This window comes from Xiphophorus maculatus, chromosome 11 (genome assembly GCF_002775205.1).
Source record: "Xiphophorus maculatus strain JP 163 A chromosome 11, X_maculatus-5.0-male, whole genome shotgun sequence".
Taxonomy (NCBI): Eukaryota; Metazoa; Chordata; class Actinopteri; order Cyprinodontiformes; family Poeciliidae; genus Xiphophorus; species Xiphophorus maculatus.
The window spans coordinates 14334091-14360867 of NC_036453.1; the positions used below are offsets into that span (position 1 = coordinate 14334091).

General features: G+C 41.6%; 1 protein-coding gene across 1 annotated transcript; it reads right to left on the reverse strand.

Annotated features, from left to right (window-relative positions):
• Positions 1–3031: 3031 nt before the first annotated feature.
• LOC102232317 (alpha-1A adrenergic receptor-like) lies at positions 3032–15714 on the reverse strand. Its single transcript, XM_005811602.3, has 5 exons — positions 14913–15714; positions 11915–12166; positions 8176–8569; positions 4150–4271; positions 3032–4083 (listed from the first exon to the last, which is right to left on the reverse strand). Exons 1-5 carry the CDS (start codon positions 15201–15203, stop codon positions 3799–3801), a joined length of 1344 nt encoding a protein of 447 aa, XP_005811659.1. The 5' UTR covers positions 15204–15714; the 3' UTR covers positions 3032–3798.
• Between the last annotated feature and the right edge of the window lie 11063 nt (positions 15715–26777).

The window sequence follows — 26777 nt, forward strand, 5'->3', positions numbered from 1 at the left end:
CTCTCTCTGGCACCGAGAAGAGCATTAGAAATGCTCCTTCGGGCCGTGCTCCATCGGGCCCTTGCCGTGGCAATCCATCTGCTCCACCAGGTGTTTCTGGGCTCCCTCAGCTGCAGGTCGGTGGGTAAACTAGCCCAGAAGTTGTAGGGGGTGTTAAACCGCTGCCGCAGCTTCGGGAACCTTTCAAAGATCAAGTCAATGATGAAAATCTTGATCCCTACAGAAACACCTAGGATAAAACCCAGCAGCTGGCATGGCAACACGCATGAGAAGATCAAAACCAGCCAGAGTCCCACGTAGATCTTTACTGTGAGCTCTGGCCGGACCCAAATGCACAGATTTTTGATCTTCTCAAGCGTGTCGGCCATGTTTCCAAAAAGCTCCTGGGTTTTCTGAGCAGAATTGAAAGCCAAGTGAACCATCTGTAAGACATTTGTGCCTTTCAGATGTTCCCCTGGCTCACACATGTCGGGTATGATGCTCCCCGGGATCCTCCAGCCTTTGGAAATTAAATAATTTATGGAAAGTTGAAGAATCCCGAGGAGCACGATGGAGGAAAATGTCCAGCTAAACCACACTGTGCACATGTACAGACAGAAAAAACAGGCTGTCATGTACACAGAGTGCCAGCTGGACAAAGCAGACAGGTTTTTAGAAAGGTGTGCCACAGGTCTGAAGTCTCGTTCAAGGCGTCTCATGTTCTTTGTGATCTTTATGGGGCTTAGTGGGTCCTCCCTCTCCACGATCGCCTTTGGGTGGAAACTAAGTTTTTCCCTAAACGCTCTAAGGCGATCGCAGATCTTCATCTTGGCTGCCGTTGTTCCTGGTCTCTATGAAAACTCTGTGGGCTCAATGTTGGAGCAACACATTAAATCTTTAGAACTTCTTTGATCTATTGTGATGTACATGATGTCATCTATGACCTCATCAGTGAGCTCACTGGACTTCTGGGGCAAGGTCTTGCTTCTGATCGTTGCTATGGAAACGATCAGAACAGTTCTGAATGAGTCAAGCTGAAATAATGACTAAATACTTAAATATTAAGTAATATTTTTTATTTAACATGAAGAGATTAACAGTAGATTTCTACAAATTAGAATTTTTGCGTTTGTGGTTTTCCGTACCTGCGGTGGTATAAGTGGTTGTGTATTCCAACCCTGACTGGTTTCGATGGAGTAGGTGGGTGTGGCGGCGTGGCGAAGTGACCTGTAACACCATTGCCATATGTTTGGCTCTAGATTCCACATGTTTCGACTGAGCTGCACCAAACTTACTGGGATGGATCCTTATCCAGCCCCAGACAGGAATCCATAAGAATCCTTGGTGGGCGTGGCCTAATTTATCTACAGCGCCCCCTAGAAGCTTTTAAAACATCAGCTCCAAGCCATGCTTCAACCCAGACATATGAAACTTGGTACACATGTGTATCTCGTCAGGACCTACAAAAACATCTCTTGGAGCCATGGTCCAAACTCAACAGGAAGACGGTCATTTTGGATCAAAGCCGCCATTTCCTCTTTTTTATAGACGTCTCATCTGATCGAACTCGTCCTACAGCTTTTGAGATACAGACTTCAGAATCACTCAGCATAACCTTGAGGCACTGAAGGTCAAACAGTTATCACAGGATTTTTCATGTGGGCGTGGCTTAGTGTCAAAGTCTGACTATTTGCCATAAAACATCAAGGTGCAATAACTTCCACATACAAAGTCAGAGCTGCATCAGACTTTCTATGTCTCATTATAGACCAGCCCTCATCACATTCACATGGTTACCTGATGACATAACCTGCGCCCCTCCCACTTCCAACAGGAAGTCACCTGTTTTTTCTGCTGGATTTCTTACTTTTACACTTTGATTCACATATAAGTGACATAAATGACATGATGATGAAGTCTCTCAGAAAATACTGAAATTATTGTTTGATCCCTACTTCTTCACTGTGTGTATGATCAAATGGGATTATCTAACTCTTCATAACAACACATCATGTCTATCAAACCCTACAGGAAGTTCTTGCTAATCTTTCACTACTAAACAGGAAGTGACAATAACTCATCTCCTGGATGTCAGACATCAGCCATCACATTTTTACACAACATGTGCTCCTTTACCCAATAACAACACTTTTGATAAGCAACTATCGACTCACAGTCGACAATAAACGTTTTGATTCATATTCAATTGCCCTGATTAAATGATTTTTTCCTGTGCCAGCACCACCTGTAACAAAAATGTGCAGTGGTTAAGGATTTATTCCATTAAGCTTGGCTAAACAATACTGCCTGATTTAATTTAAAAAAAACAAAACAACAGAGAACTGTTTTTCATTCAAAGATCTAATCAATGCAGGTCCATCTGATGCAGTTGGAACCGATCCCGAAAGGAGGAAATGTTCTGGCCTGGTTTCTCCTCAGTCACCTGATGTTAGCATTAACTGAAAACAGGTGTTTTTTTGTTGTTGTTTTTTTTACAGCGAGTTTTAATCTTAATCTTGTTTGACTTCTTTGCATATTTCCACTGATTTAAGTTTAGCTTTTTATCTACACAAATAAATGAAGTTTATTAGTAAAGATCATTTCAGCAACAAGACAGTTCAAAGTCCTTCACAAGGGAAAAACATAGTACAGTACGCTGTTATGAAATAAGTGACCAATTTGTAATTAAATATACATAAATATACATGAATAAATGTTCCAGTTATGAATCAAAAGCAGTTATAAACAGGTGGGTTTTATCCTCGGTTTAAAAGAACTCAGTGTTTCGGTTGTTTTGCAGTTTTCTGGGAGTTAGTTTCTGACTAGTGTAGAATAGAAGCTACTTGTTTGGTTCTAACTGCAGCGGCCAAGAGGGGCCAGAACTTTTAAGAAATGAGCAGGGATAAAATTACATCACACTATAATGTTGTGCAACACCACCGAGGCAATCTAAAAAACTAAAACTACAAAACGATGCAAAACCTGCAGTGATTCCAACTCAGGGTTCGGTCCAGATCGGCTCCAGATGAGAGCAGAAACACCCAGGCATGAGTTTACAACACAGCAAACAGGTTTTTATTGAACCGAACAGAGGAGGTGAACTCACACAGACCTGCTGATGCTGGAAGTAGAAAAACATTAAAACAGAGAATCAAAGCGGCTGCAGTTCTACCGCTGTCCGCCAGGTGGTGCTGCAGGAACACAGCAGCAGTCTTCCTGCAACCAGGTTAAAACTAACAGTTCCCAACTTCCTGCCTGTCTCAGAACTTCATCAAAACGTCATTAGAACTTCTTCATCCTCGGGTCGCTGCAGGAACATCTGGGGGGCACAGCTGGATTCAATTCAACACTGAGATATAAAAAACCCTTCACAATAAAAGTCATAATACAACCACTGATACTTTCACAATAAAAGCCTGCAAGGATATGAACGTTTTCATCACAATGTAAAACAGAATAAATAAATATCAAGTTTAAGAGAATCTGTACTTAAAATCAGTTTAAACTCGGCGTATATTTGCTTTATTTATTTTACAGCTTTAAGCAGATAAACTGACTCATTATGGATTTATCTCCTATTAATAAAAACTCTCTGATTAAATTAAATAAAATGCAGATCTGATCCGGTTCTGTTTTTACATGATCTTAATTGCCTCCTTCACAATAAAAGCGTGGAGTTCTTAGTCTACACCTGGAATTGGAGGAGCCAGGTGCGTCCATGAGACTGAGAGCCTGATTGGTCAGTGCTTATGACATCACTTCCTGTCTGTTCTCAGAGGGCGTTTCCCCCGTGTCGTTCCTCTTCCTCTCTGGTGATTCTCATGCCGTTGGCCCCGTCCCCGGCCTCCCAGCATCCTTTGCGAGCGGGAACGGACCGGGCCTTGGCGCCGACCCGGGCAGCGGGCGCTTGGCGGCGGAGGGCCAAGGCGGTGGGCGGAGCTTGGTGGAGACGCAGCAGGGGCTATGGCCGGCGGAGGACAGCGTCTGCTGGCTGCCGTTCAGGAAGGACGAGGCGTTTGACCCTTGCTGGCAGCGGTAGTTGTAGTACGCCTGCCAGCCCTGCCGCTTGCTCTTCCAGCGGCAGCGCAGGATGCGGATGAAGGCCTGCGGGCGGAGCAGAGCGGTGAGAAAAGCTCCGGGGAGGGGAGGAGCTTCTCCTCATAGCCTTACCTGTTTGAACTCGCGGCTGTAGCAGGGGTAGATGATGGGGTTCAGGCAGCTGTTGAAGTATCCCAACCAGAAGATGACCTTGAAGAGCGTTTCTGGAGGTCGTAGGCTGCTGTTGAACGAGCCTGAGGACCAACAGAGAAGAAGATCATCGTTTCTAACGAGGCTCGTTAAGGAACAAACCAAATTAACAGCAAGTAGCCTGAACCAGGAGAAAACATATGAATGTTCATTTATCAAAGTCATATTTTTACCATATTCATTTATAAATGTCACAGTTTAAAGCTAAATATTTAGCTAGCTCAGAAGTAAATCATTTAGTCTGAAACTAAATAGTGAAGAGAAAGTGAGACGAGAGAAGATAACGGAACAATGGAGGATATAAATGTTTTTATTTATACTTCATTATCGATGCACAGACCCACTTTTTCACTTCTGATATCAATATTTGAGGTTTAGTATCGGATCTGATACAGAAAAACAGCTGAATTCACTTCAAATGTTTCTTACACAAAAACACAGACATAAATATCCTGAATTACACATGAATTTGATAACTGCATCAGAAGAGCTCATCATAACACCAACAGCTCCACCAGCTGGTCAAACATGTTAAAACAACTTTAATGTGTTAGTCAGAGCAGGTAGGAGAATTACAGCCACTAGAAAATAACAACAGGTTGACTGTCTTTGTCAAACATGTCAAAGATAAACTTCAACAAACCTTCTTTCAAATGGTTCAGAAAGTGCAGGTAGAAATGCTAAATATAATGTCTAATGTCTTTAATTTGAATAAAAAACAGGCCAGTCAGACAGTATTCACATCATTCTACATAATCAGTGGAATCAAACCCTTCTGATAACGCTGGGAATAATTCAGCTTTAGTGTAACTTTAACATTTAAAATGAAAAATAAAAACTCAGCTTCTCAGTCTCAGCTTCGCCTCTGAAGGAAAGCTTCCTCGTCTTCCTCGGCTCGTCCCAGAGCTCGCGCTGATTATCCTCTGATGATTCGCAGCGTGTCCCTGGATCTTCCTGGACTTAAGCGGGATCAGGTTCTGGATCGACCCAGCTCCTCAGCAGGTGGATCAGCGCCGCTGCTCATGGACTTGTAAGGCCATCCTGCGCCTGAGGCTCTGATCTCTGACTATATATGAAGAGTTTCCTGGTTGAACCAGACGATGGAGCCATGTGACACCTGCCCGCCGTGCAGCAGTCCCAGGAAAACTCATCTTTCCAAGTTTGGAGATCCTCCTCCAAACCGGCAGCAGGGCTTATTTTGGTTGGAGTCGAGGGGAAGTTTTGGGTTCCTGCCACGTCGTCCAGCGGTTCCCAGGAGCTTCTGGAGGAATTCAGCTGGTTTCAGGCCAGTTAGAGGGACTCTGAAGTGGTTTCTGGCAACTGAGAAGAAAAACTATCAATAAAACCGACGACGACATGTCTGGGTCGCTAGGAAACCATAGAGGACACTCCAGACGCTGCCTGATGGACGGAAAGCAGGTTTCAGTGGGACAGCTGGACTGAACGGAGGAGCTGGACTCAGGGTTCCACCTGGAACCTTTGTTTTCATGTGTTTCTGGTACGCCGCATTTCTGACACACATCCGCCAACAGCAGCAATGGAGGACGAAGCAGCTTCTCTTAATTTTAGTTTCTGCTTCTAAACAACCAGATTTGAACAGGCTATTGTTGTGTTCAAGTTGGGCTAAAAGCAGTTAGCCTGTCAGCAAAGCTATGCTAGCCTAAAATAGCATCTCAACGCTAAACATGTAGCAGCTAATGCTAATGTTAGCATCCACAGCCTTGATTTCTAAAGAAGCTTCACTTGTTGTTGAGCTCATGCGGCTGTTTATTCAATAATTTAGCAGCAAAAAGGTTTTATGAATTGAAAATGTTGATTTTGTTGATATATGGTTTGATTAAAATGTGATTATTAATTACAGAGCCTGGAATTAGCTCCATTAAAAATTAAAACGTCCAACCCCTAATGAAAATATATTTCTGAAAATGGTATCCAGATTAATTCAAAGCTACAGAAAATTAAAGATTAAATTAGTTTGGACTTCACCTTTTAGTTTAAGTTTCAAAATAATGAAATTAATTTAAATATTTTTAGAAATATCTGATTTTTAAAATAGTAATCCTAAATCACCTAACTAATTTTATTGTTTCTGATCTCAGAGGAAAAGTTAAACGACTTTTTTAAGAAAACATAATATTATTTTAAGTGTAATAATATAAACTAAGCTGAGTTTAAGAAAATATAAAGCATTATTAAAGGCTTTATTTGCTACTTTGTTCTTTGTAACTCCTGGATCCGAAGGTCAGATGCTGCAGCTGCTCTGCTGCAGCAGATTTAATGCAACACTGCAGAGCTTCCTGTGAGGACGCAGTGCAGATCATGACTCAGCAGAGAGACGAGTCCCTGAGTGGACCGTCCTCATCACCGTCCTGAGCCTGTTGGAAAATGGAAACTCAGCCTGAGACAAACTCCCCACATTATTGAAGAGAAAACAGCTGAGCTGGTCTGGTCCGGTCCGGTCTGTCAGATAACCAGGCTGCAGGTCCTATGAGACTGAGTTTACTCTAGATGTTGAAGCAACCATGTTTTAAGAGTCCAGAGGAACCGGGTCGGGTTCAGAGTCAAACCAACCAAACCCTTTGAGCAACCTGTTCCTCTCCTGGCCTGTGGGGGCGCCGCACCAACAACCACTGAAGGAAACGACACAAAAACCTCTGAAGATGCTGAGAGCAACTTCCTTCTTCACCAAATGCAAACTAAAATGGAGGCGTCAAATTTCAGTGGTTGGAGGATTTCTCTTTAGTCTTTGCTTAAAAACCATGAGCCATTTCTCCTGCTAGCGCTAGGTTAGCACGTTTGTTTTGGTTGTATTTACCCAGAATGCCCTGCACCGTAGTCCACTTCCTGCTTTTGGAGCAGTCTCCGGTTCGCTTGGCGTTCACATATACATTCAAACCGAACCAGAGTTCACTTCAACCGAACCCAGACCAAAATTATAGGACCAGAGGTCAGAGGTCGATTAGCATTCAGACCTCATCAACCGAACCGGACTTTCTAGGCAAACGGACTGGAGTGGGATTAAAGAAGACGGAACAGGGCTGGTGGAAAGTGTTCGGTTTGGATCCAGTTCTTTTAAAGACGTAAAACTTTGGTAATTAGTTTGTTGAAATGAAAAACAGAACAGATGATTAGAATAACCTGTTGCTGGTGGTTTGAGTTTATTAAATCCTCCTCAGTACTCAGATGATCCGTGTGGCAGCACAGATCTCACAAACTGTTTACAAACCGCTTCCTGTCTGCTGGGATCGGCTGGATCTAGAGTGATAAACTTCCATGATGTGGGAAATAAACTTCCTGGTGAGGAAACTGGACCAGTTTCAGGTTCTTTTCTGTGAAAGTTGGTGAGCCGCAGCTGAGACTATTCCAGACATTCAGCATCAGTCGGCTCTTATTGGGGTAAAAATGGCTCTGGTTTCATCCTGGAAACACGGTGAGGCCTGCTGAGAGAACTATGGGCCCACAGCTAACAGCTTTCAGTGTAGAACCAGAGGAAATTATGTTTGCTCCGGATTGATGGGAGGCGGCGTGTCGGACTGATTTTCAGCTGGACTTCTTGTTTCTCCTCTAATGAAGCGCCTCAGTTCTGCTGTGACGGGTTCTGACCCAGAAACAGATGTATCAAAGTGAGAAAATAACATCCCACCTCCGATAATAATCTCATTAAGAATCTCTAATGTTTACTCTACTTTGACTTTTACTTCTGAAGGTTATGAAAAGCTGGACTGAACAACATTTTCAGTCCCTTTGACACATTTTTTGTCAGCTAATAGACAAATAGAAGATCTTTGATGGATGATCTGTTGAAGACACTTCAGTCTTTTTTAATCTCTATAGATTAAAAAAGACTGTTTCTGGCTGACTTCAGCTAACACCTCTGCAGACCCCACACATACTGGATATGGCCTGTCTGGTTTAGATGAACCAATCAGCATTGTTGTATAGACTTACTGATGGGCAGAACCAGGAAGAAGGGCAGCCAGCAGAGGATGAACATGCCCACCACCACGCCCAGCGTCTTGGCAGCTTTCTTCTCTCGTGAGAACTTGAGCAGCTTGACGGTGAGAGCGCCCCGGCCGGCCGAGGCTCCGCCCCCTGCGGCCTTGGCGGGAGGGCAGAGGTCGTGGATCTGCTGGTTCCGGCAGTGGATCCTGAGGGTGAGCTCGTTGGAGTCCTCGGCGCGGTCCCTCATCATGCCGGCCTCCAGGTTCCTGGTGGTGCGCTTGGCCACCACGTAGACGCGGCAGTACATGGCCAGGATGACGGCCAGCGGGATGTAGAAGGACCCCAGCGACGAGAACAGGGCGTAGAAAGGCTCCTCTGTGATCACACACACCGTGTCATCCTGCACACACACACACACACACACACACACACACAGCGGAACTTTAGCCTGACCTTTCACCTCTCAGTACCCTGGAGAACACCTGCTGCTGGTTTTCACACTGAGGAGAGTCATCTAAATAAACATCAGAAGATAAAAGTGTCTTAAAGAGAATAGATTTATATCCTGACTGAAATGATTCATCATGATTAATGGATTATTGAAATAATCAACTAATTTACTAATGGATTAACCGTTATCTGGATTATACAGACTCTAAAAAGGCCATTAGCTGAAAGGACAATACTCAGAGCAGAAGTTAAAGTATCGTGTGTTTTATAGCACAGTTAAGTAATTATGCTAACTTCAGTTGGTTTAAAAATGCTAAATACTGTGTATCAAATATGACTTAAAAGAAATTTTACTTCCTGATTTAATTCCTTGAAATTGCACCTTTGTCTCTTTGTCTGTACCTGAAGTTCTGCCCAATATGGCTCCTCTATTAACCCTTTAATAACGTTTTTACCAGCGTTGCTCAGAGAAGTAACTCCTGTAATGAGCTCAGCAGTTCCACCAGCTGTTTGCTAATTACTGCTGGCTAGTCTGAAGGTGCTGAGTGGGGGGAGGAGCTGCGTCTCTAAGGCGGGGCTAAGCCCACTCAGGCGTTTTGAACAGCTAAACGGTTGCTATAGAGATTGACGGATTTTTCAAGAATGAAAAAAATCAAAACAACACGGCAAGTTTGATTTTAATGAGGCAAAAAACATTATGACACCTATTGAGTCCGGTTATTGATCAGTTAATCCATAATTAATCCCCAGATCAATACAATGTATTGATGTTCAATCCAGCAGAAAGTTTGATATTTGAAAAAGGTTTTAGCTGCAGAGGCATCCTTTGCTCTAAAGGAATGCTGTTATTTGCTTTTACACAATAAAAAGTTTATTTTATAATTTCTATAAATGTTTGTATTTTTTTATTAAGATTTATTTATTTGCGTATTTTAATGCGTTGTTCATATCTAAAATAAAATAAGTTGTTAAATAAGAAATCTGCAGAATGAGAACTTTTGGGGGGGGTTTTACAGTAAATTGTCAAAATAATCGATTCCAAAACAACCATTAGATGCAGCCCCAATGTATAATTTTGACCCTGTTTGGATTATTTAAATCCAGTAATCTAAACAGTAATCTGCACAGGGTTCCTGTTAAACTGTCTCATCAACCGACTGAGGATGAAGACCAGAACCAGAAAATCCTTAAAGGTCCAAAATAACCTGAGCTTCAGGTCAGGATGAGAGGAGATGAGTCACCTGGTTTTCTTTATCAATCACAGAAAGAAGAAACAATGTTACCAAACGGAAAATATCATCAGTAAAATAATTTGATCAGTTTTTACTGATCTCCAGGTTTTTGAGATTAAAAAAAAACCCAGATTTGCTGAAGATGAAGGTGGGTGGAGGACTGAAGCTTCTGCTTCTGACCCACAGAGGAATTCAGAGACGTATGAACAGACGAAGAACCGTCTGCTGATGATCCACAAACAGATTCTGGGAACTAGTTCATCTGCTGCTAAAAGAACCTGAACCGTCTGGAACTGGAACGACTCAAAACTCACCAACACAGATAGAAATACAGATAATAAGCAATACTGACACAGCAACGCTGTCAGTATTGATAACTAATACAGAGAGATAAAGAGATAATATTTAATCCTAAAGTATTAAAAAGTAACATACTGAACAACCAGGAGGGTTAGATCCTGATTTCTGTTTCAACTCATCAGGTTAAAACAGCATTTAAAAATTAGAAATATTATTTCCTGCAGCTTATTATCTTACTTAAATGTTAGTTTTTAATAATTTAACAACTTTTAAATTTAATATAATTTATTAATCCCATCTAAAAAATTAATGTGTAGAATATGAGGAAAATAATAAAAACAGAGATTAACCTCACAGTGAAGTTTTCATCTGTTTATATTTTTATAAATGTTTTTCTGTTTCTGTTAAATGATAGATAATCTTTAACTTGTTTTTGATCATATTGTCTCATCGTTTACCGTTTGTGTTTCCAGGTTGATATTATTGTAGGATGTTCATATAAACTTATTCTTGTTCGTACTGATTTGACCTGATTCTTCTGGCTGGTGGTTCATGTTTCAGAGTGACGCAGCCTGAATCAATCTGAGGAGAGATTAGGGTGATGGTACAGAGCCTCCTTTCTTCACCACAGAGTAACCATGACAACTAGAGAAACAAAGAAATACTGACTTTCCCATTAATCATTTTAAAAAAGACATTTTTATAAAATACATTAATAAAAAGTGATTTTTTTCCCCCCTAAAATGAGTTCCTGTGTTTATCATTTTATCAGCTTTTGAGGCTCCAGGTGTATGAATATTTATGGGCTCATCTGTTTTTCCTCAATGCAAAAATGAAAATCCCCACCTTGAGTTGGAACCCTGAACACATCCAAAGGTTAAACTCTGTAAATGTGGTGATGAATTGAGGTGATAAAACAGCTAACAGAGTCTGGCCTCTAGTCACCATTCAGTTTTTATTCTGACTTGTGTCTGAATGAGGCAGAAACAAAAACAGCTGATCCCACCGGAGGAGGAAAAAGCTGCTAAATGATTTGAGTCTTCAGCTGTGGAGAAAATCTCAGTAATATTTAACTCAGTTTCCAGAGGATGAATGAACTCTTTGTTTTTCCGACGCTGTTTGCTAAAATGAGATGAAAACATGATGAGCCAATGTGACTGTGCGACCACCCACAGTGACGTGTGTGTTGGATTATTTCAGCTCGTCTCTCTGTGGAAACGAAGTTTCCCTGAACGCCTCGACGCTCACAGCCTCAGAGGTCAGAACTGACCGTCCATCAGACGAACGAAAGAGCAACACACTCACAGCAAATATAAACATTATAAAACATTCTTTATCTGAAAATCTGTTCCGCCATAAGCTTCACTGTCTGTGAATGAACCTATTAATCACCTTTTGAATCCAGTTATTAAATAATCACAGTATTGAAGTTCAGGTCTGAGCTTCTTCATGTTCTGAGGATTTTTTAGCTACAAATATGGAGATACATTTGTCTCAGTATTATTTAATCAAACAAAAACTAATCTCAATTTTTAAAAGTTGTGTGCAGAACGTGATAATAGTGCAAACTGGCTGCAGCATTAATATCATCTACATACAGATCTGTTTACATCCATGATGGAAATAAACTGAGATGAATCCAGTAAATAGTTTCCTCTGGTTTCTGGACCTGGAGCGTGAAAGCATTTAATAAATATCTGATGTTGTTCTTATCCTGTTCCAGTCAGACGGTTCTGATCTGGTCCAAACGGGCCCGGTGTTACCTGTGACGGCGGCTGCTTCCAGCCCAGCAGCGGCCCGATGGAGATGACCAGCGCCAGGATCCAGACTCCCAGCATGGCCAGCAGCGCGCGCCTCCTGGTGACCACCATGGGGTACTGCAGTGGGTAGCGCACGCCCACGTAGCGGTCGATGGAGATGACGCAGAGCGACATGATGGAGGCCGTGCAGCACAGCACGTCCACCGCCGCCCAGATGTCACAGAAGATCCGACCAAACACCCAGTAGCCAAGAACCTGCAGGAACCAGGAGGAACGTCAGAGAGACTGGCCCACCGCACCGTTCAGATTCACACACAACGCTTCAGGGATGTTCTGCTGGTTTTAAACCAGTCCCACCGGTTCTGTGAGGATAACCAGTAGGCTTCTGAACTGGAACAAAGTTTTTAAAGAATCCGTTGGACCTGAACAGAAAAAACATTTAGTTCAGCCTACATGGTGATGTGTGTGTGTGTTTGATATGGCTGTGTGTGTTTTAGAGTTTAGTTTTATTATCTTTGTTTTATAAAATGTCTCGTATGAAATGTCCATTTTGTGTGAATTTAAAACAAAGTTTCTACTGTACAGGCCTGTCACCATAACACATTAATCCTGGACGATAAATCGTCCCAAATTATCATGATAAACGATAATATTGTTGTTTTGAGACAATTTTCAAGTTATATTATAGGTAAGATCAAAGATCAATAAACTATGAAATCTAATAAACATTTAGCACTGAGAGATCTGGAAGACATTTAGATATCCAAAACAAATAAACAAAACAACAGAAACAACAAATAAAATTAATTATTAAATTAAACAAAATTATCCTTCAAATAAAAGAGAAATCTAAACACCAGAGTGAAAACTTTTATTATCCGGTTTTTGGTAGACGGAGAAACAATAAATCATGGAAATTATTGAGTTAATTTTAATTTATCCTGTTAGTTATTGATTTATTGCTTTTTGCAACAGGTTTATTACTGTATGTTAAATGATGTAAAATTATTTACCTATTAGTTCTGGATTTAGCTCCATGAATCTTCTGACCATCTTTACTGTCCCCCACAGCATGATGCTGCCACCACCAAAACAAATCAGTCTTTGGTTCCGAAACTGAACAAACTTGAGCTTTTGACCAGCCAATGGTACCATGGGATAAAATGTCCCAGAAATGATCATAATAAAAGATTTTATTGACATTTTGAGACAATTTTTAACTAATATAATCATAAAATGAGAATAATGCAAGATCCTGTTTTTGCTAATCCGCAGTCACAGCGTGGTTCAAAGGTGAGGAATCGCTGCTGATGTTTCCTCTTCAGGATGAACCGGCGGCCATGTTGGCTGGAACAGAAACATTTACTGAGTTTGTTTCTGGGCTGGATCAAAAAATGAACCGTCTGGCCTAAAATAGAATAGAAAGGTGCGTGTGGATGTGCAGGTTGTGTGTTTCCTGCAGCTGGTCTTCATTACGCCGATTCTTTAAAACGAGTCAACAACTGTTTCCAAACAGAGCCGTTCTGTCTGCCGTCAGCTAATGGAATAATCTGATCTGCTGCTGAAGCCAAAAGTCATCTGAGGAAACAGATATTTCACATTTTTACACAAACTGATTAAATCGCTTCAACTCAAATGATTTCTGTTTTCACCTCTTTTATTTTCCTCCATCTGGGTGCAACTAATTATATCATTATTATTGTTATTATTGTTATTATTACTGCATTTACAGTAACAGTTCCCCCTACTACAGCATTACAAGTAACACCAACAGGATGTTAGTATTTCTACAAACGTTACATGTTTATGTTATTGTTCGAAAAGCTGCAAAACACAACAAATTATAATTATTATTGTAATATCAAAATATGCATAATCATAACACCGAAGCATTGCTTGGATATAATATATGGCAGGCTGACATTTCAGCTGACATTTCCTTTCAACTTTCAGACAGTGGTGAAGCGTAACCATGGCAATGCTTTGTTTTACGACGGGGAGCAGCTGATTAGCATTTCTACAGCTAAAATAATCCCTGAACTTTGACCCTGAAGAGTCTTCCAGGGCCGATCATCTCGTCTCCCAGACTCCAGCATCTCCAACCAGAGAGGAGCGGCTGAAGCAAAGGAGGCCGAGCAGCAGCTGATGATGTCTTAAAGGATATGCTGGTGTTAGCATGTCGTTACAGTCATTAGCCTGTTAGACAGCAACAGTCTTCAGTCAGAGGCCTGTTCAGAGCCGTAGCTGGACTGAGTGCTACAGGAAATCCTTCCAGCTCAGAGCATCGCCATCAGCAGAGACCTGGTGAAACCAGTTCTGATCAAATTTTGTTTCCTTTTGGGATAAATGAAGGATTTTTATTCATCTGTTTTTGTTCTATTGCTTTATTAATTTGGAGCCATTTAAAAAGAAGAAACGTGCATGTATATAAAATATACACATACACTCATCTGGTTGCCACAGTGATTTCAGATTTGGTCACTTTTCTACATCATACAGCTAATAAATACTATTTATTATATGTTAAAATATAAATAAAATATACTATTCCTACATGTTTATTACAATAAGATATATTGAATTGATTTGAATTTAATTAAAGGATTTATTCAATGTTAAAATGAATTGCTATTTTAGATTTCCAGGTTGCTGTGCAGCCATAATTATTACACTTGTTACATTTGCATTTATCTCACTAATATTAGCAATATGGTACAATAAATGCTGACATTTTCCATGTCTTTGTTATTATTATTATTATTAATGTTATCTTTTCCAATCTTGTTTTCTCAGCCACATAAAAAGGAAACCAAACAATTGAGTTTAAAGCAGAACTAAATATTGCTATTTTTCACCTTTACTGTAATTTTACCAATTTATTCAATATAAAAATAACTTTTCCTACTTTCTGGGTTTCGCTGGAGCTGTTCAGAGCTGAAAGTTAACAGGTATATAATCCATAATTATCAGAGACTGATCGATCAGTGTTGCGTTCACTGACCTCCAGGGTGGCGGACACGGGCAGCACGGTGGTGCCCAGCAGCAGGTCCGCCATGGCCAGGTTGATGATGAAGTAGTTGGTGGGGGTCCGCAGGTGCCGGTTGCAGACCACCGACAGGATGACCAGGATGTTCCCCACGATGGCGAACATGATGAAGGAGGCCAGCACCATTCCGACCGGCACCGCCCGGCTCAGGTCCAGTGGAGCGGCGGGGTCCGGCGGCCCGGTCCGATTGGAGGAGGAGTTCTGGTGGAACAGGTCCGGCAGGGAGCCGTTAGTCCGCAGACTCATGCTGGGAAGCGGTCAGATGTTTAAATGGAAAAGAACGTTCACTGCGGATAACAGCGGGACTTACTTTGATCCAGTCAGGGGAAGGGGGGGAGGGGAGGGGGGGGACTCTTTAAATGTGTTTTAGAGTCCAAACCGCTCCGGTTCCGCTAGTTTAAAAAGAGTTTTTGGATGAAAACTTGTAAAAAAGAGAGAAATGACCCGCTTCTGGTTCTGGTTAAATCCCGGGCTGAGCTGGGCGCTCGTGCGGAGCTCGCTCGGTTTGAGCGGGAGGCGCGCGCTGTGCAGCGGCAGGTGGAGGCTCGGGTCCGCTCGGGTCCATTCGGACTCCTTCGGGGGGCTTGGGGCTCTGCGGAGCGGCTGGCGGGCTCCTGCCGGCCCAGCGGAGCTCCTCCTCGGCTTGAGCTGCTGATTCAGGCGCAGGGAGAAGATCTGCGTCTCCTTTTATGGTCCAAGTGTTTAATGTGGGAAAGTTGGGAGAGATGAGGGGGAAAAAGGCAGAGACACTGAAACACACTCAGCTGCATCACTCCCTCCCAGAGGCAGAGCGGGACTCATCTGATGTCAAGATGCAGCTTCAATTTAAACCTGCAGCCATAAACTACAATGTTTTACTGGGATTTTATGTGACAGACCAAAAGGGTAAACAGCTGTGACGATTGCTTTTCAATCTGAAAAGTGTGGACGGTCCTGGTGGTACTGCAGGGACTGATGGATTGATCAATGATTGGGATGTTGTACCAAAACAGCAATCAATTTCTGCACATAATCCAGCTGAATTAAAGTAATTTAGAGCCATAAATGTTACATAAATTTTTTTTTTTAAACTGATAAATGCCTATTTAAGAAAATTGTGATTCGTCCCCCATTTTATCGCTATTTTTAGGCATTTAAATAAAGAAAAACTTAAAACTTTTCCCAAAAGAAGATGGATGCATTTTCTTCTATGGGGTGTTAACATTTGTGGAAAATATTTAATTAAAAATGGCATAAAACAAGATCTTAGACAGCACAACTGGTACTTTTAGTGTAATTTATTTGTGGAAATTCATTGCAATTGTCACTTAAACAAAATTATATTTAAAAAAAAAAAAAACCTGCCTAAAACACGCTCCATGTGCAGAGAGTATAACCTTTAGTGAATCCTCAGTAAAGCAACAAAACGTGTGACTGATTCTTCCTGCTGAGTGCCAGTTTCAGGAACAAAATGTTTCTAATGTTTCACATCTTTAGTAAAACATAATTTCTTCCTTGTTTGTGTTTCATACTAAATCTATAAGAAATAAGGAATGAATTGTGGCACAAACAGAAAAGAGAACCAGATTTTTGACTATAACCAACACAAATCAATGCAATCAAATATCAGACTGGTGGTAGTTTATTAAAATAGCTTTATTCGTAACTCAGGAGCGCCTTCTGTTTGCTGCTCTGCATCTCATCCTCCTACGTTAAAGTCGGCATATTTCATGTTCCAGAGTCTGTTTCTCTGCAGACACCAGGCTTCAGCCTCCAAGTGAATAATTCAGTGACTGTAATTAACTCCTCATAATGGAGAGCAGAGGAAGGTTCGCCACTCATTTAATATCACTCGGTGCGTCGGCTGTTACAGGAGCAGAGGATGGAGGTATAAAACGTTCCTCTGCTGGAGGTGAGCCAGCAAATAAAACCTGATATAGAGAAAAGCCTCAAACTGCAAACAATTTCCTTCAGACGCTCAAAGCTTCGTAACCACAGCCGCATTCTCAGGGCCAGTTCAGTTTGGTTTAAGTTTATTTAATCATTTACACGTTTCTGCAGGTTTGGATGACTGTTCGGGTTTTGGTGCTTAAAGATTTTTTTTATTCTAATTGTGTTGGCTTCAACAGGAAATGTCAACGTTTCTCTTTTACTCCAGAACTCCATCTCTCTGTGATCCAGCATAGCAGCCTAATTTATGAGTGATCAGTTGTTTCCCACGGTCCACATAAAAATATTTGGCCATACCACAGAAAATATGAATATTTTTGGTGTTAAAGGGGACCTGTTATGCTCTATTTTATGCAAGTTGCTATATCTGTATGGGCAAATAAACATTTTTATTACATTTTTTTGCACAAAATCCTCCTCAGATAGTCAGAGCAGTAGAGCTCAAGGTTAGAATAGTTCAGGTTTTGGGTGTCTTTGGGTTTTAGACACCCAAATTACAGAACAAACACTTTCAAAACGAAAAGTGACTTCTGCATAGCAGGCACTGTTCAAACTTACCAGGGTTTCTTCTGCTAATTTATAATGTTTAAGTGATTAAAAGCTTTCTATGGTGTTTTCAACCACATGTCATGATATGGTTCAAAATGCGGCCGTTACATCAAGAGATGCCATTCGTTGTGTTACTTAATGTTTATTGGTTCATCTCAACTGATTCTTTTCTTCGAATGCCTAAAATTCAAAACTAATCTGAGTTCAAAATTGGTCCATTTATGGAAACCAGTTCAGTCCAGTTCAGGTTGTTTGACCTGAACCACAGCAGAAAATGTGATTTTCTTTTCCCGTCTGCTGAATGGATGGATGAATTTACCCTCACACCCCCACCGTAGAGGATAAAGTACTAATTTAATTCTAAAGTTAAAGTAATTTCTAAAAGACCAGCTTGATTCAACATAATTGGCTCTAAATAATTGGATGAATTTGATTGTATTTGACCTTTCACCCCTTCACTAGAAGAGTTAAAGCCATTCACTGAGTGATTCTGTTTACTGCTGTAAAGTTGGCTTTACCAACAAGCTTTAAAATTCATGCGCATTTTATTGCATTTTGCTCAAACAGCCGCAGGCAAGGTTGTGTTAATTAAATGCAGTCAGGTAATAGTGAACAGTTGTTTTAATTATCAGCATGCAGGACAGTTATTTCCTTTTCTAATTAATGTCTCCCACTTGTAGCCGAACAGATAATATTCTGAATAACATATTCAGGCTTGAGGCAATTTATTATTCAGCCGTGAAAGTTTTAAAACAATAGCCCTAAAACTTCATGAAATTATGTCACAAAAACACTCAAGAAACTAGATTTAATATGTAAGATGTGAACTTAAACATTCAGGTTTACATCCATTCATCGTAGACATGACGAGTTAATTTGGGACATTTATGGATTAATTTAAACCGTACTAAAACCATAAGAACTGGGTGAACAAGTTGGGATATATTATATAGATATTGTTTCTACTGATTATATAATTATGCAATTTGACATTTAGAAAATAAATTCACTTAATGGAAACACGGCAAAAATGTTGTTCCATAAAAAGTTTTGGTGCTCGGTTGAGGTGGGGGTTTTTTGCGGGGGTTTAGCTAAACTGCGATGTTGCATCACTGCATCACACAAGTCACGTGATAAACAACCAGATGTTACTACTGGTGGAAACGCAGAGGAGGAAGACAGGAAGTTGTTGGAGGATGATTCCGCTGCTACTGCGTGTTTTTAAATGACTTATTGTGTGGAAAAAACTTATTCACATGTGGATTAAATTGCATTTCCTATTTAATGGAAGCTCAGCAAAACTGTGGGTTTCTTTTTAGCAAAATGTTGACAACGTTTTGCACACATTTATAATGGAAACGATGCATAGGGTCAAAGTTAGTAAAACAATGTGCAATATTTGGCCAAACGTGTAAAACGCCATGAAGCAATTTGAACCTCAACCTGCACATGTTTGGGATTTATGGAGGGGAAAGAAACACCAAGGCAGCTCTGTCTCATGTCAGCAGATTCATTCAACCTGTTATTAGCATATATGCTAATGCTAATAACAGGTTAACATGTTAACATTGGAGCCAATTTTTTGTTTAGCGCGTAAGAGTTTTTGCTAACCTTCAAAATGTTTATCGCTCTTAGCTTCCACTGCATTCATTTTTCCAGATAAATTCTTCTTGTTTGCGTATGCTGCTTATGCGTCAGATTTACAGACGTACCAGAAACAATTAAGCACAAAAGTTCCACCTTGGGACTTTACAAAAGGTACATAAATAAAAGCAATTTTTTGTGTTAAATTTTTTAGCTCATTAAAATGTATGCTACTACATAATCTAACCTCTGTAAAGCCTTGGCTCTGTAAAATCATGTAACTATGATTGAATGAATCTGGATTTGCTGCAGTTCCTCTCGTTCAGCTGCTGGTTTTTGAGAGGAAACATTGACACTTGGTGGAGGTCACTTCAGCCCCCCGGGGGTCCGTCCACCAGCACCACAGCACTCAGTTCATTCCTGGAGGCTCCATTAACAAAGCTAATAAATTTCCTGGAAACGCTGAAGCTGACGGCGAATGTCCTCAAACACAGAAATGATTTAATGAGCAGATTAAATGCGTCTGGGCTGCTTCCCTCCGGAACAATCAGAACCACCGGGTACTGACCCGCCGAGGAGGCGGAGCGGCTTGTTTGTCAGGTTTCACTCAGAAACAAGACACCGGGTCCGGATCCAGGCCGGACCGGGCAGAGTCCCGCCCCGCCCTCTGGGGGTGATGCAAGACCAAGGCTGCATCACTCCCAGTCAAGGTCGCCCAGTTCCAGCTGGTAAAAGTAGCCTAGCTGCTATTTCCAGTTAGCAATGCGCAGAATCCCGTCAACAACATGGCAGCAGTAACCGCCCTGACAGCGGCAGCCAATCACAGCGCAGGTCCACAGGCGGGAGTCTCAGGTTCAGTTGGTGTTGCCACCTTCAGTTTGACATCTGATGAGTAACATCACACAGGTTTCTCCAGCGGCCCATTGGAGCCACAGTACAGTGACGGAAAAGGAGCAAATTTCTGCCAAAAGCTCAGAAATTCTGGGAATATTTTCTAGAAAGAAATGAAGTTTGTTTTTTTTTTAAAGTAGAAAATGTGCAAGAAAAAAACTCTGAAACTGTGAGAATAATCTAACAAATTGCCTAGAAATTGAAAATTTCTGAGTTTCAAAAATCAAAACAATTATTAGAATATTAATAATATTCTAAGATATTTTTCAATTAATCTCAGAAATTAGAGACAAAATGTGAAATTTCCTCAGTTTCAAAAGCTCAAAGTTTAAAACTAATAAGTTTCACAAATTTTCTATTTTTGCAGATTATAGATCTTGTTTTTTTTTTCTAGAAAGATTCTGTTTTTTGGCACAAATTTACTCCTCTTTTGTTTTTCTCTCTGTGATGGCCCTAATAGGCCGCCGTAGGTTCCTTCATCAGCCTGGCATTAAAACACTGTGTGACCCCCACATGGAGGCTGTTCATCAGTCAGGAGGCACAGAGAGCTTTCTAACGGTCTGAGCGGAGGAGGAGGAGTGTGAGTCAGACTGAGGTGAGGCAACGTCAGCACAGCTTTAAATTCCACACAGACTCCTTAAATCTGCCGCTGACAGGCTGATGGGGAGGATGAGGAGGAAAACGGTCAGAGGACCCAGAGTCTAAAAAAGACCAAACGCGTCATCAAGGTCCTTTTTCGCCTCCGGAGCTCTTTAATGATCTCTGTTTCAGTCACTTATCGATTCTCTGGTGGGGTTTTATCTCTTGAAGCTGCTGTGAGGGAGAGCGTATGATTTGAGAGACAAAGGGAGCTGAATGTGCAGGTCAGCGCCGCTGCAGGTTGAATCTAAACATAAACAGTCAACAGAGACAGAGCCGTGTTCGTTCTACAGTTTAAACGTCCAGTTTGGTCCAAGGCTGAATCCACCTTTACAGACAGATTTTAAACCCATGAGGATTAAATCTGCTCCTTTCTCTCTTTTAATTGTTTACACTGAGTGATGCTGCCTTTCTGGGAAAACCGAACCAGCCAGTGTTGGTTCCAGTGTTCCAGTTGGGATTCGCTGCTGGTTGGGCTATGTCACCAGTGTGCTACAAGCTGAGAACTTTAGATTTATATGTATTTGATACATTCAGCCACTAAACGAACATGTTTACTGTGAACAAGAGACAAAACATGCAAAGTCCAAACCAACGGTTCACTCTCCTGGTTTGTTGGTTGGTTCATTCATGGGTTAATAGGATGATTGGTTTTATTGGTTGATTGGTCTGTAGGTTGGTTCATTCATTGGTTGATAGGATGATTGGTTTTATTGGTTGATTGGTCTGTAGGTTGGTTCATTCATTGGTTGTCTGGTGTCGGTGTAGCCATGGACTCAGAGTTAAACTTAAACAAACATAAAGTCCATAACCAAATCATCCAACTGTCGCGTTCCAAGTACTGTCAGAAATGTGGCTGTAATAGTTTTAGTTATGGAGCTGAAGCGGCGCCATACTTTACTGATCTCAGAGTTTTTGTCATCAGAAACATCTTTACTCTGTTTCCAGAACCAGAACTAGAGAGGCTTGTATGAAAACACGAGATGTTCTAGAAACTGTTCAACACTGAAACTGTATTGCTACTGCAGTGGTTTAGCACTTTACGCATTTATTTGGTAAAAATTAATTGTACTGCTTCTTTCTTTAAACCTCATGACTAAGCTGTTGTTTATTTTATTTCCTCAGAGATTTCTATGGTTTGTAAAACTGTTTTATTTGCCGTGTGAGGAACGAGGCTCCATAAATAAACCAGATCTTTTCAGGTTTATCTTTTACATTTCTGATGGCTGGACGTGTCATCGCCTCATGTTGTTGTTTATCTCCACCGTCGCTGACGGATGGAGAAGCTGGTGGCGCTCAGGAGCTCTGATGAACACACACATCATCCAGAGATGTCGCAGTGTGTGTGTGTGTGTGTGTGTGTGTGTGTGTGTGTGTGTGTGTGTGTTTGGCACTATGATTAGTTCAATAATATCTGCAGGGCTCGTCTGAGAGCGAGCCAACGCTCGGTCAGCAGATGGTGCTTTTAAAAGGTTGTGATGCTGCTCATTATTCAACTGCAGGGAAACTTTAGCGCCGCGGCCGGCGAGCTCAGCAGCAAAAACACTCCGTTACCCCACAGACCTTCTCCTCCTCCTCCGCTGCTTTCAGGCCCTCAAACATGTCAATTATCCTTTTAATCCAAAACACAAATACAAGCAATTATTAGAGTTTTAGGGGGACTAAGCGCTGAGCAGCACTGGCTTCTTCCCATGACCCCCGAGGTCGCCATGTTAGAAAACATCTCACGCAGACGGAAAGACAAAAACTCCAGTTTTCAGAGTCTGCGTTGGCCCCCTGAGGCCCCCTGAGGTAGCCGGGCCCCTGCTGACCCTCATTATGTTCATGTCTGAACCCAGAGTTCAGTTGGACCCGCTGGTTCAACATTAACTCACATCTAAGGTTTCAGAGTGAAGTCTTTGGAAAAATATGACTTTTAAATGAAATCCTGGCATATAAAACTACAAAGTCATAATATTAGCAGGAGAAAGTCCTAATTTTATGGCTTCCATGCAAAGTTAATTGTACGCTATATTAATCATATAGTGGGTTTTTTTTCAGTAAAGCCCAAAACAATTTACAATTTTTCCTTTTTAAAAGCAAATATGCAAAATCATCTTTTAGTTTTGGATCTGCAATAATTTAAAGAATCATTTGTCTTTTTTACAAAGCAACATTTGCTTTGTAAATTTAGTTTTGGAAGAAACCTAAAGTCAAAATGCACTAGGACAGTTTTGTCCCGCGTGACAAGAAGTTTGGACACCCTGATCTTAGTGAACTGAGATGAGTCCTGCAGCACAGTGTGTGTGGGTGCTTGTGCACGCCCACACACTGTGAGCCAAATTCTGCATCTCTCTGTGCGCGTGTGTGTGTGTTGGATTGTGAAGGTGGCCCTCTCCTGCCTTGGCTCTGATCCGGGTTTCAGTGTCCCACAGGAACCATCAGTCAGTTCCTATTCCTGCTGCCGGCCAGGAAGTGATGCTGACTCAAAGTGCTGAATCTGGGATGAATCTCTGCATCTCTACCACATCACAACAGCCGAATGAAACATCATCAGTAACATGTGCAACAAAATATGAAAACACATTCATGTTATTTTCATAGAAAATATCAGTCTTTCCAAATCTATAAAATAGTTTATCTAAAAGCTCCAGAGTACAAAACTACTCAAGATTCCACACTGTTGTTATTTTTTTAAACAATGCGTTTAAACTGGATTTAATGGCGTTTTTCCTCCTAATGGTCTGGTCGACCCAGTTCTATTGGGTCCAAAGCTTCATCATCTGTTCCAACTCTGGCTGCTGTGGTTCTCTTTCTCTCTGCTCTGAGTCAAACCAACCAAACCCTCTGAGCAACCTGTTCCCCTCCTCATCTGTGGGGTCGCTGCACCGAGAACCACTGAAGGAAACGACACAAAAACCTCTGAAGACACCGAGCGTGACTTCCTTCTTCACCATTTTGGAAACTAAGATGGAGGCGTCAGATTTTAGCGGTTCTAGGATTTCTCTTTAGACTTTGGCTATAAAACCATGAGCCATTTCTATAGCTAGCGCTAGGCTAGCACGTTAGCTATGATTGTATTTACCCAGAATGCCCTGTGCTGTCGTCCACTTCCTGCTTTTGGAGCGGTCTCCAGTCCGCTTGGCGTTCACATATGCATTCAGACCAAACCAGAGCTCACTTCAACCGAACCCAGACCGAGGTTTGGAGGACCAGAGGTCAGAGGTCGGTTAGCGAAACAAACAAAGCGAACTGGACTTTTTAGGCAGACGGCCTAGAGTTTGACTAATGCAGATTAAATAATGACTTCAGTTGGATTTCGTTAGTTTTAAGACCCTAAGCGTTGCAGCATGGTGTACTTTCTTTTTTCAGAGACTGTGTGTGAGAACATGGTGTTTGTCCTGTAGGGATCATTGATCTATCATCAGCGCTGTCATGAAGAACAGATTGGTTTGTTTTCCTCCAGCAGGAAATGAGGGATGAACTTCAGACGCTCTGGGAAGCAGAAAGAAAAAAGAAACACGTCAGCTGAGAAAGTTCAGTCAGACAACGAGGAGAGGAGTCATCAGGTAGCAGACTGCCATCAACACACAGGATGTCAGATTCACACACCCTTCAGTGCTGGTGAAGTTAGAATTGACAAAGCATGACTTTCTGTCACTTTAGTCTTTTAAAAGCAAGACCTGACGCTCCAAACGATTCATTCTGATCCGGTTCAAACTATTGACCTGTCTAATAAAACTATCCATGTCTAAACTCCGGCCATCTGGCTTTGTCTCAGCGAGCTTCTTCAAATATAAATCGAAAACGCTGCGGCGCTCTTGATGCAATCTAGTCGAGTTTCCTGCCGATAAACAAACAAAGTTTCAACTCTAGGATATGATTTCACATCAGGTGTAGAAATACACACTGCAGATCCAAACCATCACTGTTCATTAGGCATCAACATCCTGGCTGCTTTGACAGACGTTAAAAAGTCTCATCCAGGTGACTTTTACGTCATTGATGTGAGAAATGTGTCATAATTCTGCAGCAGAAAAAGCCAGATAAACTTCCAGAAAACTGCAAAACAGCCAAAAACACTGAGTGTCTTCAAATCTAGACTAAACCCCCTAAAACTAAAGGTAATTTAGAGTTGTTGCTGAAATGTTCTGCACTATTAAACTGGAACTTGTTTGGATCTGGTGACCATTCTGTCAGTTCAGAAGAACCTTTCAGAGGGGCAGTGCTATGTGTTTTCCAGCCACAAAGAGCCTAGTTACAGCATCATCAAGCAGCTATATTTCCTTCAGTTGGTATAAAATTGCTGTTTGCAGCTGAATGGTTGCAATGGAGATTAAAGGATTTATCAAACATGATAGGATCAAAGCAACACTCCAGGGTTTTTCTTTTGATGATGGAAAACATTATAACATGGTGCAAAGCTAAAAAAGTCAATTTTACATGATACTGTCTACTTAAAGTCCATCCGTAGACAGCGGCGGCCATTATTACTGCTGTAAACAGAGCGCTGCTGGACGTCGTCTACTTTCTTTTTCTGCGCATGCGTGTCGCTTCGGGGATCACACAGAAGTCTGGTTGCGGTTGGGTTTAATTAGTAGAACCGTGCAGGTAAAAAAGTTGGATTTCAGCTAAAAATCATAATTCTGGATCTGGTCTGCAGCAGTGTTTCTTTGTTGGGATTGATCTGCTGATCGGGACACCAGTGCTGAGAGCGGCCTGCAGCTCTCTGATCTTGAATTATTCCTCTCCGGTCTAAAAAGAGCAGCACGCCCCTTTAAATTTCAGCCCCACATTCCTGGGATTGCAGCTTTCAGCGCTGGCCGCTCAGGCGTGCGACAGCTTGGAAACAAGCGGCGTCAGGCTCTCCGTTGTTCTGACCCTGATGGACCAGCTCTGCATGATTCTAAATAGGGAAATGCAGGACTTCAGAGTTTGGGAGAAGTTTTAGTTGATTGTCCTCCTCCGCTCCGGCTGGACCGGCGGCTTTCAGCAGCTGGTGGGAGTTTCACCATGATGGATGGAGGAGGACGCCATGCTGCTCAGCTGCAGGACTGATGTCATAACGACTGAATTCAGGTCAGATCCGGACCTTAACCTGATACCTGGAGGTTCTTACCGCTGCAGGGAGCCGGGGCCTCAGGATGATCAGAAGAAGAGAGTTTTCCCTCTGATGGTGGAGCAGATTGAGGTGTTGCGTAACTGGATGATTCAGAGCAGCAGATTTAGTGATGAAGATGAGGATGGTGAGGTTCAGCAGCAGGTGGAGGAGGAGGGGGAGAAGGCTGCTCTGGAGTTTAAAACCATCAATCTGAATCCTTCAGCTCAGTTTCTGCCTTAAAAACATGTCCAAGATTTTATAACAGACCATCAAAATGGAGAGGAAGAATATTATTTAAAGTCTGGCTGCATACATGTTCAGCTTTTTTATTAACAGCTTTTGGATTGCTATGGTAAAACCTCCTAAAACAAGAATTATTTTCCTTCCAACTCACTGTTATGTAATATTTTGTGCTGGTTTGTCACAATCTCAACAAAGACAGTGAAAGCTACACAATTTTTAAAAAGCAACTCCAGCAAACCAGTTGTGTACCCATTTGTAACATCTTCTACGTCTTATAGCTGATTTTATGTTTTCTGTTTGTTGGTTAGTTGCTTCATGTGTAAATGTTGTATTTTATGTAACTCTTTTAATAGAATATGTGTACTGGGTTTTGTCCTGTGAATTATATAGTGAGGCTGTTTTGATTTTTCTGCTTACTTGTCTTGAGACAAAGGATGAAATTTAGCTGTTGTGCCAACTCCTGTATATTTACAGTGCAGTGAATTGTGGTAATGTGGATTAAACCTTAAAGGGCTGGTATTATGTTTTTTCCAGGCACATAGTGTCATTTACATTATGTTCCTGTAGTGGCACATAGTGTCACTACACAATGTGTAGTGACAATGCTACATATACCAAACATGACTTAAAAGAAATTTGATTTCGTAATTTAACTCCTTGAAATTGGCTCCCTGTCTCTTTAAGAACCTCCTGGTCTTTCTGAAACTCTGCTTTCAGGAGCCCATCTCAACGAAACTCCTCCATGATGTTGTTTTCAACCATTCTGGAGCTCAGAAGATGTGCAGTTCCACCAGGTGTTTCCAATTGCTGCTGCCACTAGTGTGAAGGAGCTGCATGGGGATCTGGGGGCGGAGCTTTGTGGAAAGAGGTGGAGCTTTGTGAGAGCAAGCGTTTAGACACCAGAA

Excerpts from the sequence above, each read along its gene's own strand:
- LOC102232317 (XM_005811602.3), bottom strand. The coding sequence starts at position 15,203 with ATGAGTCTGCGGACTAACGGCTCCCTGCCGGACCTGTTCCACCAGAAC. Across the intron at positions 4,272-8,175 it reads CTTCCTGGTTCTGCCCATCA|GCTCGTTCAACAGCAGCCTA; the intron begins GTAAGTCTATAC and ends GTTGGTCCTCAG. Across the intron at positions 4,084-4,149 it reads ACAGCCGCGAGTTCAAACAG|GCCTTCATCCGCATCCTGCG; the intron begins GTAAGGCTATGA and ends CTCCGCCCGCAG.